This window comes from Triturus cristatus, chromosome 3_2 (genome assembly GCF_964204655.1).
Source record: "Triturus cristatus chromosome 3_2, aTriCri1.1, whole genome shotgun sequence".
Classification (NCBI taxonomy): domain Eukaryota; kingdom Metazoa; phylum Chordata; class Amphibia; order Caudata; family Salamandridae; genus Triturus; species Triturus cristatus.
The window spans coordinates 461206654-461221656 of record NC_140584.1 but is presented as its reverse complement, the minus strand read 5'-3'; the positions used below and the strand labels follow the sequence as shown (position 1 = coordinate 461221656).

At 47.9% G+C, this 15003-nt stretch overlaps 1 protein-coding gene across 5 annotated transcripts in view; it reads right to left on the bottom strand.

Moving 5' to 3' along the window:
- The window catches only part of PLEKHA7 (pleckstrin homology domain containing A7), a 954991-nt gene that overhangs the window by 45124 nt on the left and 894864 nt on the right, over positions 1-15003 (bottom strand). For all 5 annotated transcript variants that reach the window (XM_085648087.1, XM_085648089.1, XM_085648088.1 and 2 more), the window contains 2 exons: positions 10053-10214; positions 1730-1863 (listed from right to left, as the gene is read on the bottom strand). In XM_085648087.1, the coding sequence (XP_085504213.1) occupies positions 1730-1863; positions 10053-10214 (296 nt within the window). The remainder of the gene's footprint in view (positions 1-1729; positions 1864-10052; positions 10215-15003) is intronic.

Here is a 15003-nt window from a genome sequence, read left to right as displayed (position 1 = left end):
TCGCGGAGCACAATTGGCGGGGTACAGTAGTATCAGGAGATAGTGCAACTACGTGGCCCTTCTATGTGTACTATATAGCCTGGGCGATAGAGTGAGAGTGCGGGAGAAGTGCTTAGGAAGTATGAGCAGTCAGTCAGGGCCAACAGGAGACACCAAGCACCCACCTACAGCGCATAGGTAGGAAAGATCAACCCAGGTAGGTAGGCAGGGAGGGAGACGGCAACCCTAATAATCTGGTCCCACTGCAGGGTTCAGCGTGTTGTGAGTTGAGGAGGAAGCAGGTTAAGGCTCCTCACTATGGCACTTATGCAGCATCAGGGCCTAAGGTGCTTGACAGGCCGGGCCCACATGTCAGCAGTCAAATCAGGGTGCAGGACACACCGGTGTAGCCCCTCTGAGACTCTGGGCTCAGCACCGGCCGCAGAGACAGGCAGATCTCGGGCAGTGTGCAGCGGGGACTAGGCAGTGCGACGCAAGGCCTCCCACGCACCCCAGTCCCCAGCGACAGCACACAGGTCACAACCCTCGCCAGGTCCGCACCCGCCTCCGCAGAAACTGACATGAACCAGGCCGCACCCCACTCACTGTCACCAGTGCCTGGGGCACCGGGAGCGCAGTCACCCGCCTCCGCCACATGCACTGGAGGGCCCGATAGGGAGACGCCCGTTCGTCACCGTCTGCTGCCGAAGGCCCCCTGACTCCAGAGGCACAGCACCCACACCAGGAGCGACGGTCAGCGCTGGACAGAAGCCAGCACCAGTGCAGCCGCAGTGAGCAGGAAAGCCTCCACAGGATAGCGAGGGGCGCAGCCGCCAGGCCGAGTCAGGCAAGCGCAGGCCCAATGGGCGCCGCCACAGTGTGGGCGCGCTTCAAGAGAGGTTTCCGCCCGAATCCAGCAGCTGTTGCAGGCGATTCAAAAAGAACACCAAAGGAGGCAGAATGTCTTTGCACACAGGTTACGAGCTTCAGCGTCTTCGGATGTCAGTTTTAACAGGCTGATATTAGTCGGATATAAGCCCAGGCGTGCAGAGCCTCAGTTGAGTGCGGCCATCTTGCCATGCGCCCTCTAGCGTTTTTTGTGGTAAACATTTTGTGATTTCCCTAACAAAAAGTGTTGCTTTTAAAAAATATATATTTTTATTAGCCAACATGTTTTTCGTACAAGCCACCTGTGCTAAGAACCATTTTTCCTAACAGTCCTTTTTATGGCTAAGTCGATGGTTAGGTTGGGGTAGATTTGACCCTTATCTCTTTGACAATACTAGCTCGCTCCTATGCATCAACGTTCGAGCCACAGTTAAGTCTTGCAAAAGAAGGAGAGTGAACTCTGAGGAGATGCAAACATTTACTAATATGGATGTAACCCAGCCACTCAAAACATACTGAGAGATAGATATTGATTACATGATTTTACACTTACATAAACATTGCACTGAATAGAAGTTTCTAGTTATTCAGAACGTTTGTTGTATTTCAAAACTGGACGGGGCCCTTTCCAGCATCCAGAGTTTATCTTGTTACAACTGCTTGTTTTTCGGTTCCCACATCTGTTCTCTATTTTTAATTTTACCAAATAAAGAATGCTTGAAGACATAGGAAGCAAACAATGGCTATGATGCAAATGTGATGTGTTACTAGGTAATGCTTTTTTCTAGCTCAATGATTTGTCACTTCCAAAATGCAGCTTCCAAAAGCGCTTTGAAGATACCCGTGAGAGCTAGACTCCTACCTGGAACGAGCAAGGAGGTGCTTTATCTTCTCCACTTTCCTGTGCCTGGCCTCCAGCTCCTCGTTGCTGAGGGGTTCTTCCGGCTCCATTTCAACGTAACGTTCTGGAATCGAAACCTTATCCGGTTTGGACAACTGAGGGAGGGACAGAGGCAATTTGGTATTAAATCTCTGCATACAATACAATTATACATATAAAGGGTAAATGAGTTATTGAGTGGTTTGGGGAGGGGGGGGTATTTCTTTTACTGGAAATGCGTGTGTAGAGTGAACTTCTGATGCACTGAGTATGGACCGAAAGCCACACTGTTTTCAGAATTCCTTGGACTATCACTCCATCACGGTCACCTTTTAAATGACATATTGCTCCCTCCCGCGCCCAATATACCATCCTCACACTTATAGCGGCTACTGATGATGTAAACCCCTCTGCAAATGCGGAGAGCAGGACATTCAACCCCAAGCGGCCCCTCCAAGAGCTCAGCAAGCAAAAACAAGCATGCTGCTGCCTCAACAGAGCACACACACCATCCTAAAACCACCCCAAGTACCTAGCACAAAGGCTTTATCGAGACAAACACAAGAAAGCAAATGTGGTAGCCGTACAGAATGACAACCTGGCCACGACGGACTCCAAGCGCCTAGCCTTGCCCACCTTCCTAAGCCGCTCTACTGCGTTCACCATTATTGTCCACATCACCCTCATTGCGAGATTACTAAACTGAATAAAGGCCTTTAGCGTAAGTCTAGGTCTGTCTGTTCCTCAATGAACATGAACATGGAAAAAAACATCTTCATCTAGGATATCACCCCGCAACTTGGGACACACCTTTAGGATGTCCTCTCCACCCAACCTTTTCAACATGTATATGTTGCGACCTATTCAGCCAATCTCCTCCTCCCATACCAGCCAGGTGAATCTCAAAGACATGCAGGACCACTTCACCCACACTGCCAGCTGCCGAGCCGGTCACGAGGATTGAATGGGAAGAGACAGACACGGGCTAAATAGGGTATTTTCAATGCACCAGTCGCTCGCATGTCCAAAGGCAAAAACATCCGCAGCTCCCTTAACGCAGACCTCAAAACAAGCCCTGTCAGCCGGGCAGCATCCGACCTAATGATGTCTCCATTACAGACGTCATCGACCTCAGACCCCAAACCTGATGCTGCAGATGTCCTACGCGCAGATGTCATTCAATACCAACAGTCGAAACTCCAGGAGTCGAAAATGGTGACAATGAATGAAGACAGGTATCCCAAAGAACCGCCACATCCTCAGTCCTACAGGGACTTCGGTGAAGCCTTGCTGGAGCCCAGGTCAAATGACAGGCACCCTGCCGGATCTACACATGACTAACGCCACCCACTCCAGCAAGGGCGCGCGCACACCTTATGTACAGGGCAGAAGCTGCAATACTGTGCCGCATAATGACCTCTGCCAATTCCAGTATGTCTGTCTGCCTGTCAAGGTCAAGCAGGGTCCACGTGTTCCTTTAAGGCTCGTGGGCACATGGGCTCTGTGTCAATAGAGCGTCGCTGAATCCTCTTCAACCCAGTGGTAACCCGTGTCCCGCTCTACACATAATCTTCCTAACAATCAATATTCTCAGAATGGGGCGGTCAACCGCAAAAGAAATTATGTTCGAAATTGAGAGGCTCTAGACACAGAAACCGATAAATAAACCATTGTCTGCATGGCAACCCTGCCTTTCCAGTGACAGCTTCTAGCGATCTCACGGCCAGGCGAGAGGGCTCAATTGCAAACAACAGGAATAGAAGTCATCCTTAAGTTGGATGTAAGGGCAGCCGCGTGCGATCTGAAGGGACCCACGTCCAATCTCCAGAACTCTGGATAAACGGGTGGGTGTGGTCATGTCCTGAAGATATCGCCCCAAGCTGTAAAAGACGGGCCCTGGTTCACCACAGGTTCAATGGAGCACCCTGCCTGATGTTGGACGTCTGAAACTGTGCTTGGCAATTGTAGAGTCTAGGATGACAAAAGGACCAGAAGGGAAAGTTCAGGAGCTCACAGCTCTGTTCCCAGTTTTCACAACGACAAATGGACCCTAGTGAAAGAGTGTTCGCACGGATCAAATTTGTGATGCAGACGTGTGTATGCTTGCTCCTCTTGCACTGCGCATTTTTCCTTCATTGTCTGCAGTCAAATATTTTCACAATTTATGCGAAACATTCCGTGTCCAGAAGATGGCAGTAGCGCAATACAAATGCCGGCACACCTGGCCAATGCGGCACTAAAGCATATTTTGTCACCTTCATCGACCTAGCCATTTGTCTCCCTTATCTCCCCCACGGCAGACCCTTTGTCATCCCTATAATGAGCGCTGTCCATCTCGCGCGGGTGAAAAGAAGTGAAAACAATACCGCGCGGGCGGCCGCATTACGGCACCACCGCCTCTGTCCCTGAAGAGACAGCAACGTTTCAGTAATCTTTGCATTTAAAACGTCAATACCCATTAATCGAATCTGCTGGGGCCACCTACGGAAACTCGGACTAATTGTGACTGAGAGCCCTTTCGACGATACAAACCTCTGCATAGGAGGCAGCATACAGACCCGAGTGTCTCTTAGACTGCGGCCAGTCCCCCCGGGGTGAAAATTAATCAAGAACTGTTCTCTTATGCTCCACTCCTGACGCTTCCGTGCTTCACCCCGGGGACTGGAAGAGGGTGACATGAAGACCTGCCCGCGCGGCTTCAGTCGAGGAAGCGCGCTCGTTTTCACACTCCCATCTCATCCCTTAGGGACCGCTGCGCAGGGAGGCTTCGTTAGTTACTTCATGAAGTTGCAAACTATGCTGTGTCCTTAAGCAATGCACGTCCACGCGATCCTTTGCATTTCTGCTTTAATGTGCGAGGTGGCAGCTGCATAGTAGAATGTGTTCCCGAGCTGGGTCCTGTCCCTGGGGCGTCCTGCTTCACTAAAAGAGTACTCCGGGAATCCTGGATGGGGCACGCCACACTAGAGTAAAGCATGCCGAGGACTGGACGAGCCCCCTTCCTCAACAGAGGTGTGACCCCAGGCTCACAGGCCCAGCAGGGCGACGCTGAAGAGAGTCACAGCCAGTGCTGGTGCGTCAGGTTAGCTGGAGGACAAGGCGGCGTAACGTGGGGTGCCAGCGCCTGGGGCAAGGCAAGTTTCCTTTCATTTTTCTTGTAAAAATGTGCGCCCCTATTAAAATGTTGCGCCCCTAAGAATTTTGCGCCTGGGGCAACCGCCCGTGGCCCCGCCTATGTGGCCCCACTTACTTCTAGCCAGGGCACAAGTCCTAAAAAAATAAGAGGGGGGACTAACCTAGTTAGGTAGTATACAAGTGACATCACTGCCCTCTACATCACGGTGCGCAACATCATGGCGCACAACATCACGGCGCATGACATCAAATATGGCATCGCAGGAATTGACATCATAGAAAGTGGCATCACAAGCCACGACTTTACAGGAAGTGGCATAATAAGAAGTAACGTCAGATCTAAAGCCCTCACATATATGTTTAGCAGGTCTATCATGTGTACGTTTGAACGCATTGCAAGGATAGCACAGTGACCTATGGAAGATGATATTTGACTTCTACACCTTGCAATCCCCCAGTTTTATGTAAAACATCCTGTTCATTCATATCCAAACTTATATAATTTATTGTATGTGTAACATGCACCCGTTTATTTTTATTTATTTTACGGAGTTTTATATAGCGCAAACTTGACCCAAAGCCGGTATCCGGTATCAGAGCGCTTTACACGAGCACCAGTTGCGTTACATGAGGACACATTCATTTTTGTTAGGCACGGGGAGATTACGTGATTTGCCCAGAATCACAGGATGTTGCGCTTCCTTGCCGAGACTCGAACCCGGTTCCCCAGATTCGAGGTGGACCCCCTAGCTCTTAGGCCAACTCCTCTACCCTAGTGTTGATGTAAAGAGCTCTGAGACCCTGCATTGGATTAGTAGGAAGATACAAGAAAAAATAGTGGTACCTACATTATTTCAACGCGTCCTCGGGTAGTAAGCTCTATATAAATGCAATTTGCTTTGTGTAAATACTGGGAAAGACCAACACATCTGACATTCTTACAGTGCATATCTCTTACACAGGGACTGAACAAAGTGAAAAGCTGCCTCTGTTAAGTATGTGTGAAGTGCTAACAAGGTGTGAGCCTTTGTTTCCCCTCCGCTTCATTTGCATCAGGTGTGAGGCTCCTGACTGCTCCCAGCCAAGAAACTCAAACAAAAGGAGGCCTGATGACCCCTCAAATTCGGCCTTTGTTATGGGCGCAGCAGGAGTCTTAAATAAGAAAGCCCCGTCCCCGCCTGCACATTGTTGCATGTTGCAGATGGAAAGCAGAAAACATACAGACGATGCTGAAAGTGTCCCGGTGTTTGGAAATTACACCAGGACTAGTTCAGCACATTAATCAGAGGGGCCCAAATTCTTGGCAGGGTGGACGGCGTTCACCCTGTGAAAAAAGTGGGTGGACGCTACCCACCCGCGTGTACCAGACTCGTGGACTGCAGGGCCGGACTGGCCATAGCGGGCACCGGGCGTTTCCCCGGTAGGCCGCTAGGGTGGGGGCCGGTTTTAGGCCGCAGGGAGGCTGTTTTTGTTACCGGGGGTCGGCAATCGCCGTAACAAAATCGGCCGAAACCGGCCCTCGCAAACTGCTCGGCTGCTCTCCCCCTCACCCCAGAGGGGGGGCGGCGGATCAGTTTGCCAGGGCCGGTTTCTGTTCCCAGTCCGGCCCTGGTGGCCTGCCTCTAGCATAATGTTATGTGAAGTAGCTTATACACCGCCTTACTCACAGGTTTATGTATAGTAGGAGATTAGTTGCCTTTCCCCATGTCTTATCCTATGTTATGATGAAGACAAGGACGCCGTAGTCTTAGTATTATGGGATGCTTGTCTGTGGACGATACAGAGCCTTGCCTCAGATGTTATGCTGGGTGACGTTGAAGATCGAACAGCCCCCTCCCCCGCCCTTCGGCTGCAAATCCTAATTTTCGCAAGAAAAGGGTGTAGCAGTATTTCCGGACAGACACACATCACTGACGGGTAGCTTGATTCAGACTTGTATAAAAGAGGCTGTTACCCAAATGGCGGCCTTGGATCTGACTGTAGCACTCTGAGCATCAATGGCAGCAGCATGGGCAGGTCTTGGGGCACGGCCAGTGATTGCTCATGCACCCTCGGTTCACGGGGTTTAGGCGGATGTGGTCATAAACAGGGCTTTAAGTGGGATGAATAAACTGGGGGTCTCTCACGGGGGCGTGACTAATGTAAGGCTTAAAAACACGTAAATCAAAAATCTGTGCTTAGCATAGTGTGCCGCCCGACTTGTATTTTGCTGTTTCTGTCATTTCATCCAGATATATGATACAACCAGTAACATCATACCTACAACAAATCGGGACTATTAGCTTTGTCAATGGTTGTTAGTTGCATAAGATAAATAAGCAGCAACTATGGCTTGTATATAATATTGAAAAAGCTTCCACTTAAATCCCTATTGACACCACGACAATGTTGCTGCTCCCGAGTTTAAAAAAGAGAAGGGAAATCCAGAGAGAAAATGAGTCTCTTTAAAGGAGTTCCCGTCCTCTACAATGCTCACCTTGCATGATGTCATGCCTTAACTTCTACACTAATGAGAAGTTACTAGTGTGAGCACGCGTGCATCATGCTGTCACTGCAGTCCGGAAAAAAATGGACCGCCTGTGCCAGGGCACAAAACAGCCCGATAGAGACCCGTTTCGAGGTCCCCTTTGAGAAACTGCCACTGCTCAGGGAGTGTACTATCTGTATCCCAGATGCTTCCTAGTGGACCATATGTGCCTTTGAGGGGATTGGGATATCCTAGTGCAATATGATCCTTCTCAAGCGCATAGTGTGGTAGCATCTGGACACATTCTGGAGTCACGTGCAGCTGAATGATGGGACCAGGTTACAAGAATTATACAAATGAAATCAAAACTGAGGCCTACGAGTTATGCTACACTGAGTACTGGAGCCCTATTTCCATAAATGTTAGAGTCGGGGATCTCTGTTTGGCGCAAGGTTGCCCTTGTGTCAAGCAGGAACCCTCTCCTCCACGTCAGGGCGCAGGATAACCCCTCGCGAATGACCCTTGCTCACCCTCTAGGTGCGTGGCGTGAGCAGCCAAGGCGATTCCTCAGGCGTTGTTGGTTAAGCACTTACAATCGTACACACAGTAAATACATCAATCCCCCCAGAAACGGACACCAGGCTTGGATATATATAAAAATACGCGTCTTTATGTAAAAATAAGGTATATATATCTCAACAGACTTATCACAAGACCAATAACGTTTTCGCTAGGCCACCAGGTTATACAGCAGGTAAATGTTCTTGTTCGTAGCTTCAAATGGATACTTTGTAGTTCTCTTGCAAATGTTACTTGTGGTTCCAGTACTCACAGAGATCGACTCCTGCGAACGGGGAAATAAGGCGTTGCGGGCCCCGAGCCCGATGCTGGAACTTCCTTAGTGATGTGGAGAGTCGGCACAGGTCGGGGCGACTCTCAGCTTGGGAAGTGTTCTTGGGTCCTCAATCAGCAGGTGTGGGCACGTAGGCAGGCGCGGCCAGCGACCCTTTAGCACGGCGGTGCAGGAGGGTCTCCACAGCGGGGGCGGCGCGGCCTGAGATGTCCGGGGATAGCGAAGCGGGGTCACAGGGCACAGTCAGTGCAGCTGGATGACCCGGCGTAGATCACAGTCGTCGGACGGCTTCCGGCGGGAGGGGTGATAGCACGTTCAGCGCGCTCCAATGGCAGGCGGTGACAGGGGTGCAGGCGGCCTAGCCCGGGGACAGAGAGCGGCTCCAGACGGAGCGGGGCTCTCACGGGGTTGCGGCAGGCGAGCTCCTGAGTGTCACGGCCCTAGGAGGGGCGATGAGGGGCGCAGTCTCTTTTCCAGCGGGATGCCCACACGGCTCGGATTGGAGGATGAGCAAGAAGCACAGAGAACCCACTGTTCCTGGGGTTCAGTTCAGGGGGCAAGCTCAGATCAAGCCCTTGGAGAATGTTCAAGCACAAAGTAGCAAAGTCTTTTCAGTAAGTCTCTTCCTCTCCTTTCTCAGCAAGGCAAGCAGCAGGCCAGCTCCTCCAGCGTCTCCTTCTCCTTCTAGTCGGGCAGAGGTTCTTTGTGGTAAAACAGGATTCCGATTTCTTAGGAGCCAGGCTCCTACTTTTATACCATGATTCTTTTGTTCTTTAGCGCCAGGGGGCCTAGGCCTGGCTCAGTCCAGTTCTGGAGCACTTTGTTATGGTGACTCTGCTCTTTCCTTTCAGCAGCAGGGCAGAGACATCAGCCGCCCCACAGGGGGCGGCGCCGGCTTTGTGGGGGCAGAGCACAGGTCTATTCAAGAGTCAAGGTGTACTCCTCCCACCCATCCTGGTGTCATCTCCCTACCCACCACCTGGCAGCCAACCTGTCTCTGGGGATCCCCCCACCCTGCTCCTTACTGTTGCTAGGCAGAACACACACACACACAGCAGAGGTGGACTGAGATGGTCAGGTCAGTAAATACTAACTTTCTAAAAGTAGTATTTACAAACCCAGGATATTAAAATAAACTTGACTACAAGAAGTATTTTATTATTCTGAGTTCAGGCATACCAAACTTGACACTCTACCATGCTCTCTGAGTCCACTGGGGTCACAGCGTTGGCGTGATCCCAGCAGCCCATTCTGGCCTATGGAGAGCAGGTAGCCTTCAATAGTGAAGAACGAAAATGGCTGTAATTCACTACTAAGACATGCCACACACATCAGGGCATGTCCTACCTTATGCCTACAATGCACCCTGCCCTTGGGCCTACCAGAGGGGTGGCTAATATGTAGGTAAGGGAAGGTTTAGGGACTGGCAAGTGGGGGCACTTGCGCAGTCAGCGCGACGGTCCCGGACCGCGCACAGGGTCTGCGGTGGCAGACCCTAGACACACTTTACAAGGCCGCTTCCGTGGGTGGCGCAACCAGCGCTGCAAGCCCACCAGCAGCATTGGCATTCACAAGCCCTGGCACCCCTGGTGCACTTTACTGGGGACTGACAGTGAATCCAATAACCCAATCATGGACATCAATTACAGGTACACTTTACTTAGGGAGCACTTGCACTGCGGCACGGATTAGCCGTGGCGCAGTGCCCTGAGCGGACAACACCAGCAAAACAATCGAGGCACACCATCAAAAAGTGGAAGGGAAACTCACGCCAAGGTGCCAGGTCTAACAATAACACATACGGTTATATTAAAAATTGCTGTGTTAACTTAGTGAATGGACTGGTTTACCTCTTTGCTGATGTCCAAGTCGTAGTCCTGGGGTTCCAGGTCAAGCTCCATCATTGGAACAGCGGTCACTTTTAGCCAATCGGGCTCCTCTTTCTCGTTATCTTCTATTCCACGTGCTGCTCGCTCAAGTAACTGCAAATCAAACTCTTGCTCACGTTTCCACTGGTGACAAAGAACAATGTTAGAGGGCACCTGCTTGGAAAAATGACTCTTTGCAATAGCTAGGGCTAGGAGTATGAAGAGAAGAGCAATGATACCCGCATGCTCCCTCTGCGCACCAATGCGGACCCCATCATAACTTATCATTGCTAACTTGATGGAACACAATCAAAGCTATTAATGGGGCCTCTTCTGCCACAACAATGTCTTTCATCGGAAGGTCACCCACATATCTGCATTGGGTAACTACTCCATACCTACACGAACACAGCAGGCTAACAAGATATCAAATGCTATTGTATCTCCTGAGAAATAAGAATGATGCTTCAGCACTTTGGAAATATTGGCACTGACACCCTTGTGAGGGCTATACTGCTCTGGCATTCATCTTGGGAGGAAGGCAGTCTGACCTCTGATTATTAATAAGCTGCACAGCAAGATAACCTCCTGGAAATGAAGGAATATTCACTTCCGGAGGCATGCTGTGCTGTCCAAGAGGCACTCACTACTAACATTCCAAAATAAAGGGGAACTCAACATTTTCAATGACAAAGACATTGCCACATAGTACACTTCAATCAATTTATAAGTCATGTACTGCCTCAGTACACTTAATGTGATACTAATTTTATGGCAAACCACACAAAATGATGGACGGAATGTTGCACATTGGCAAAACATTCACCCCCAGTCACAGATCTGGGTTTAATCCATCATTATTTTGCTCACCATGCCACCCCAGTTCAGACATGGCCATATGCAAATCAGTCTTGACCCTGTGCCTCATGGGAACAGTCCAGCCCGAACTGCCAACCATGTCTTCCCTGGACCGAAATCAAGCATCCTAGGACCGGTTTCGGGGTTTCACCCCTCTTCAGCCAGGATAGCTTGACTTCAGTGGCGTAGTGAGCACGGGACCCACGTCTGGGCATACCCTTCCCACATAGGGTGAACAGCAAAACACACAAGATGATGGACGGAATGTTGCACATTGGCAAAACATTCACCCCCAGTCACAGATCTGGGTTTAATCCATCGCTATTTTTCTCACTACGCCACCCCAGTTCAGACATGGCCATATGCAAATCAGTCTTGACCCTGTGCCTCAAGGGAACAGTCCAGCCCGAACTGCCAAGCCATGTCTTCCCTGGACCGGAATCAAGTATCCTAGGACCGGTTTTGGGGTTTCACCCCTCATCAGCCAGGATAGCTTGACTCCAGTGGCGTAGTGAGCACGGGAGCCACGTCTGGACATACCCTTCCCACATAGGGCGAACAGCAAAACACACAAGATGATGGACGGAATGTCGCACATTGGCAAAACATTCACCCCCAGTCACAGATCTGGGTTTAATCCATCGTTATTTTGCTCATCACGCCACCCCAGTTCAAACATGGCCATATGCAAATCAGTCTTGACCCTGTGCCTCATGGGAACAGTCCAGCCCGAACTGCCAAGCCATGTCTTTCCTGGACCAGAATCAAGCACAGATTTTCGATCTAAAAATGACTTTAAGAAAAACAAATGTTTTCGAGGTAAGGACGATGTATAACTAGTTGAACTTTGCTTTTGTTTTGATGCAAAATGTATTTGGCCCCATTGTTAAAAAAAGTCAGAAATGTGCACTTGGTTTTCAACCTTGAGTTGGACCAGATTTCTGACAGTTTCGAATTCACATAACGTTTACATATAACCTACGAAAACGTGCATCACTTACAGCTTTCGTAGGCGTAATCCTGAAAGCGTTTTCTGAATTCCTTTTTCAGATGTAAAATTACACACATATGTTTTTGCACGCGAAAAAACAACAAAGGAAGTGCAAACACTCTTGCTAACTTTTTCTGTATTCATGAGGAAAATAATATTTTCCCTCATGAAGAAAAACTTCTTTAGCTGCCTCCCTTCTAGTTTCGTGCCAACTTGGAAAGGGAATTGTTTATATCTACCCTTGACAGGAGCAAATCCCCGACCTTTCAAGGGTGGGACGAGTCCGAAAAAGGTTTGGGGGATGTAACATGCCCCCGAATCCGCCGCAGTGCGGGGGGCCCCCAAGCTCCAGGGGCCCCCCTCAGCACTGCAGTTCGGCCGGGGAGCTCCCGATAGATTCAGGAGGGGGCCCCTCCACGTACCTTGCAGGGGGGTGCCCTCAATTATCGTTACGCCACTGTAAAATTGTTTATATTTGTTTATATTCACAAACTTCCAGTGGGAACTAGAATCCCGAGTTTCCAACCACTGGAGGTGAGTTTCTATTGGAGAAACGTCCGAGTGAGTAGATCTTTTCACAATTGCGAAACAAATTTTCGCAGACGAAAACAGCCCCATGAATGAGGCCTACTGTGGTTGATTTTGCATCTCCTGCATTATATATCTGGAAGTAAGAACACAGTGTTTGGAATTAACACTTATTTAGGACAGAACTTATAGAGTTATTTTCAGCATGTTCTTGTCTAATTATTAACTGAGCATGAAGTGCATTTTCAGTTTCCTCTTGCGTTTTATGCCTTTAGATCTCTGCAGAGCTCTAGCCATTTTGTGGGAGGTTTGTTTTTGCTTATTTAATGCCCAGGAATAGCCACCTGTAGTCTAGCGGAACCAGTGGTTGTGTACACCAGTAATACGTAGGATGGTTTTTCTTCCTCAAACATCTTATTTGGAGACAGTCTCCTGCTTTGCCAGACACACCAAGTGAAATTAAAATAGACTAAGAGTGTCATGGCCGTTAATTTTTTCTTACATTTTTAATATACTACATTACTTTAATGGATACCAAAAATGACAAATTAGATATTGGTTAAAGCTTGAGAGTGAGATGTCACGAGACCTACTGAATATAAATCTGGGGAATACACCAAATCCATTATAACAACCTACCCTAGTTTCATAACACTAAATCAATAACAGGAGTACTTTTCTACAGATTAAAAAGTTGAATGGTTATATTTCAGAAATATTCTAACGAGCGGTTCAGTAAATAATGGAGGAGTGGTGTGATTTACAAGTGCCCCAAAAAATTGAAGTGACACTATCACTACAATGAAAATTCAGTAATTAGGAGAAAAATCAATGCGATCATGTTACTATTTAGCAGAGTATATTTTAGGGTGCTAGGCCAACAGTAAGTCAATGTCAAAGTAATTTAACCGCTTCAACAATACCAAAAGTTTATGTCCACAACACAGCCCACGATAGGACAAATGTGTCAGTGAACATTTGAAGAACTCTCAATAAATGTCTAAAGGTTTCGATTTTGCCTATGAAGATTTAGCTGGGTGTAGTTCTCAGCATAGCGGGAAAATTACTGTCCCACTCAAACAGCATTAAGAGATTTCCACAAGGCATGAAACCGAATTCCATAAAAAAATATACATACCTACTTTAAAAAGTTTAGAATCCAGAGAAATCAGGGACAACAGTCTATCATGTAATGTAGTGAATATTCTATTATGTGTAGTCTGTCCGTACATATCCTTTAAGTTCAACATAAATAGAGTGAAGATCATGTACATAATATTTAATTCCATTCTGTAAAACCCTGGTTTGTTCTTTCTGTGGTCTGCCTACTCCAGTTGTATGACACGCTGTGAGATCTGAGTCCACTGTGTCTTTGAGGAATACATCCGTGCATACATTGCCCATTACATGCCCAGGGTTGTGAACCATGCAGTAATACAGGGAAGACATCCATCTCTCACTGTTCAACTACATAGAGTTACTACAGTAAACTTCTGTTTGTGCCACCATCTTGAATGTACAAGATCCCATGTGTAGCAGGTCAAACTGCCTAGGATTAGACTTCTTAAAAGGGAAATTCACTATTTGGTTAGATATGTAAAATCTCGATAACAGTTCGTCTTCAAATCCACCCTTCATGTACACTGTTTAAATTAACCAAATGCAATGTGCTGCTCAAGTTCTATACATTTTTCACAAAACAATGTACGAAAACTGCAGGCCTAGACAATTCCAAGTGTAAGTCAGACTTGCACATGGAAAAAGGTGTAAATTATGCATTGAAAATCTATGCATGATCCATAAATGCATTAATTTATACATACATGTTTGATCTATGTGTGAAAGTGAACTCATGTAAGTTATGCACAAGTAGTTTTTTTTTGCCTACATTAAACTTATGAGTGCTACAATCGGTGTCTGCCATAAATATGGTCAAACAAGTCATATTCAGAAAATGATCATACCGACTCTGTCCACACTTTGTTGACAACACTGTGCATCGGTTAAGTCACAATGTCTTTGCAAATCTTAGGATTCTCAAAGCTAATGGGCCCTGAAACGGCTCGCTCATTTTCTCTCGCGAGAGGACAGTTTCTGTGGGAGAAAATAACATTATTCCAAAGCCCTACCTACCAAATTCTTAAAGCTGCTGGGCCCATGGTTTTGAGGTAGTGCCAAAAGGGCTTTCTATTCCCGGGTCACATCCTTCATTGAAGAGGGACTATTATCACTCAGATATCCTCAGGCACTACACATTGCCAAATTCAGTGCACAAAATGCACCAAGGCTCTACCTTAGCTGCTAGGCGTTACAAGTACAAGTACTGTTTGAAAAATATAAATCAGTTGCTGACAAAGACCCAGAGAGGAGGTAACATGTATTCCCAAAACTTGGCACCATTATACATAATGGAACTTCAGAACTGGAAGAGGTTTCAATATCCCTAAACTGAACCAAATCCTCCTGGACATGAGAGACAAATAAATAACAATTGCCAAAGAAGCCTCCCACCATTCAATGGGTTTTCTTTACCGGGTTGCTGGTGTAACTATGGCA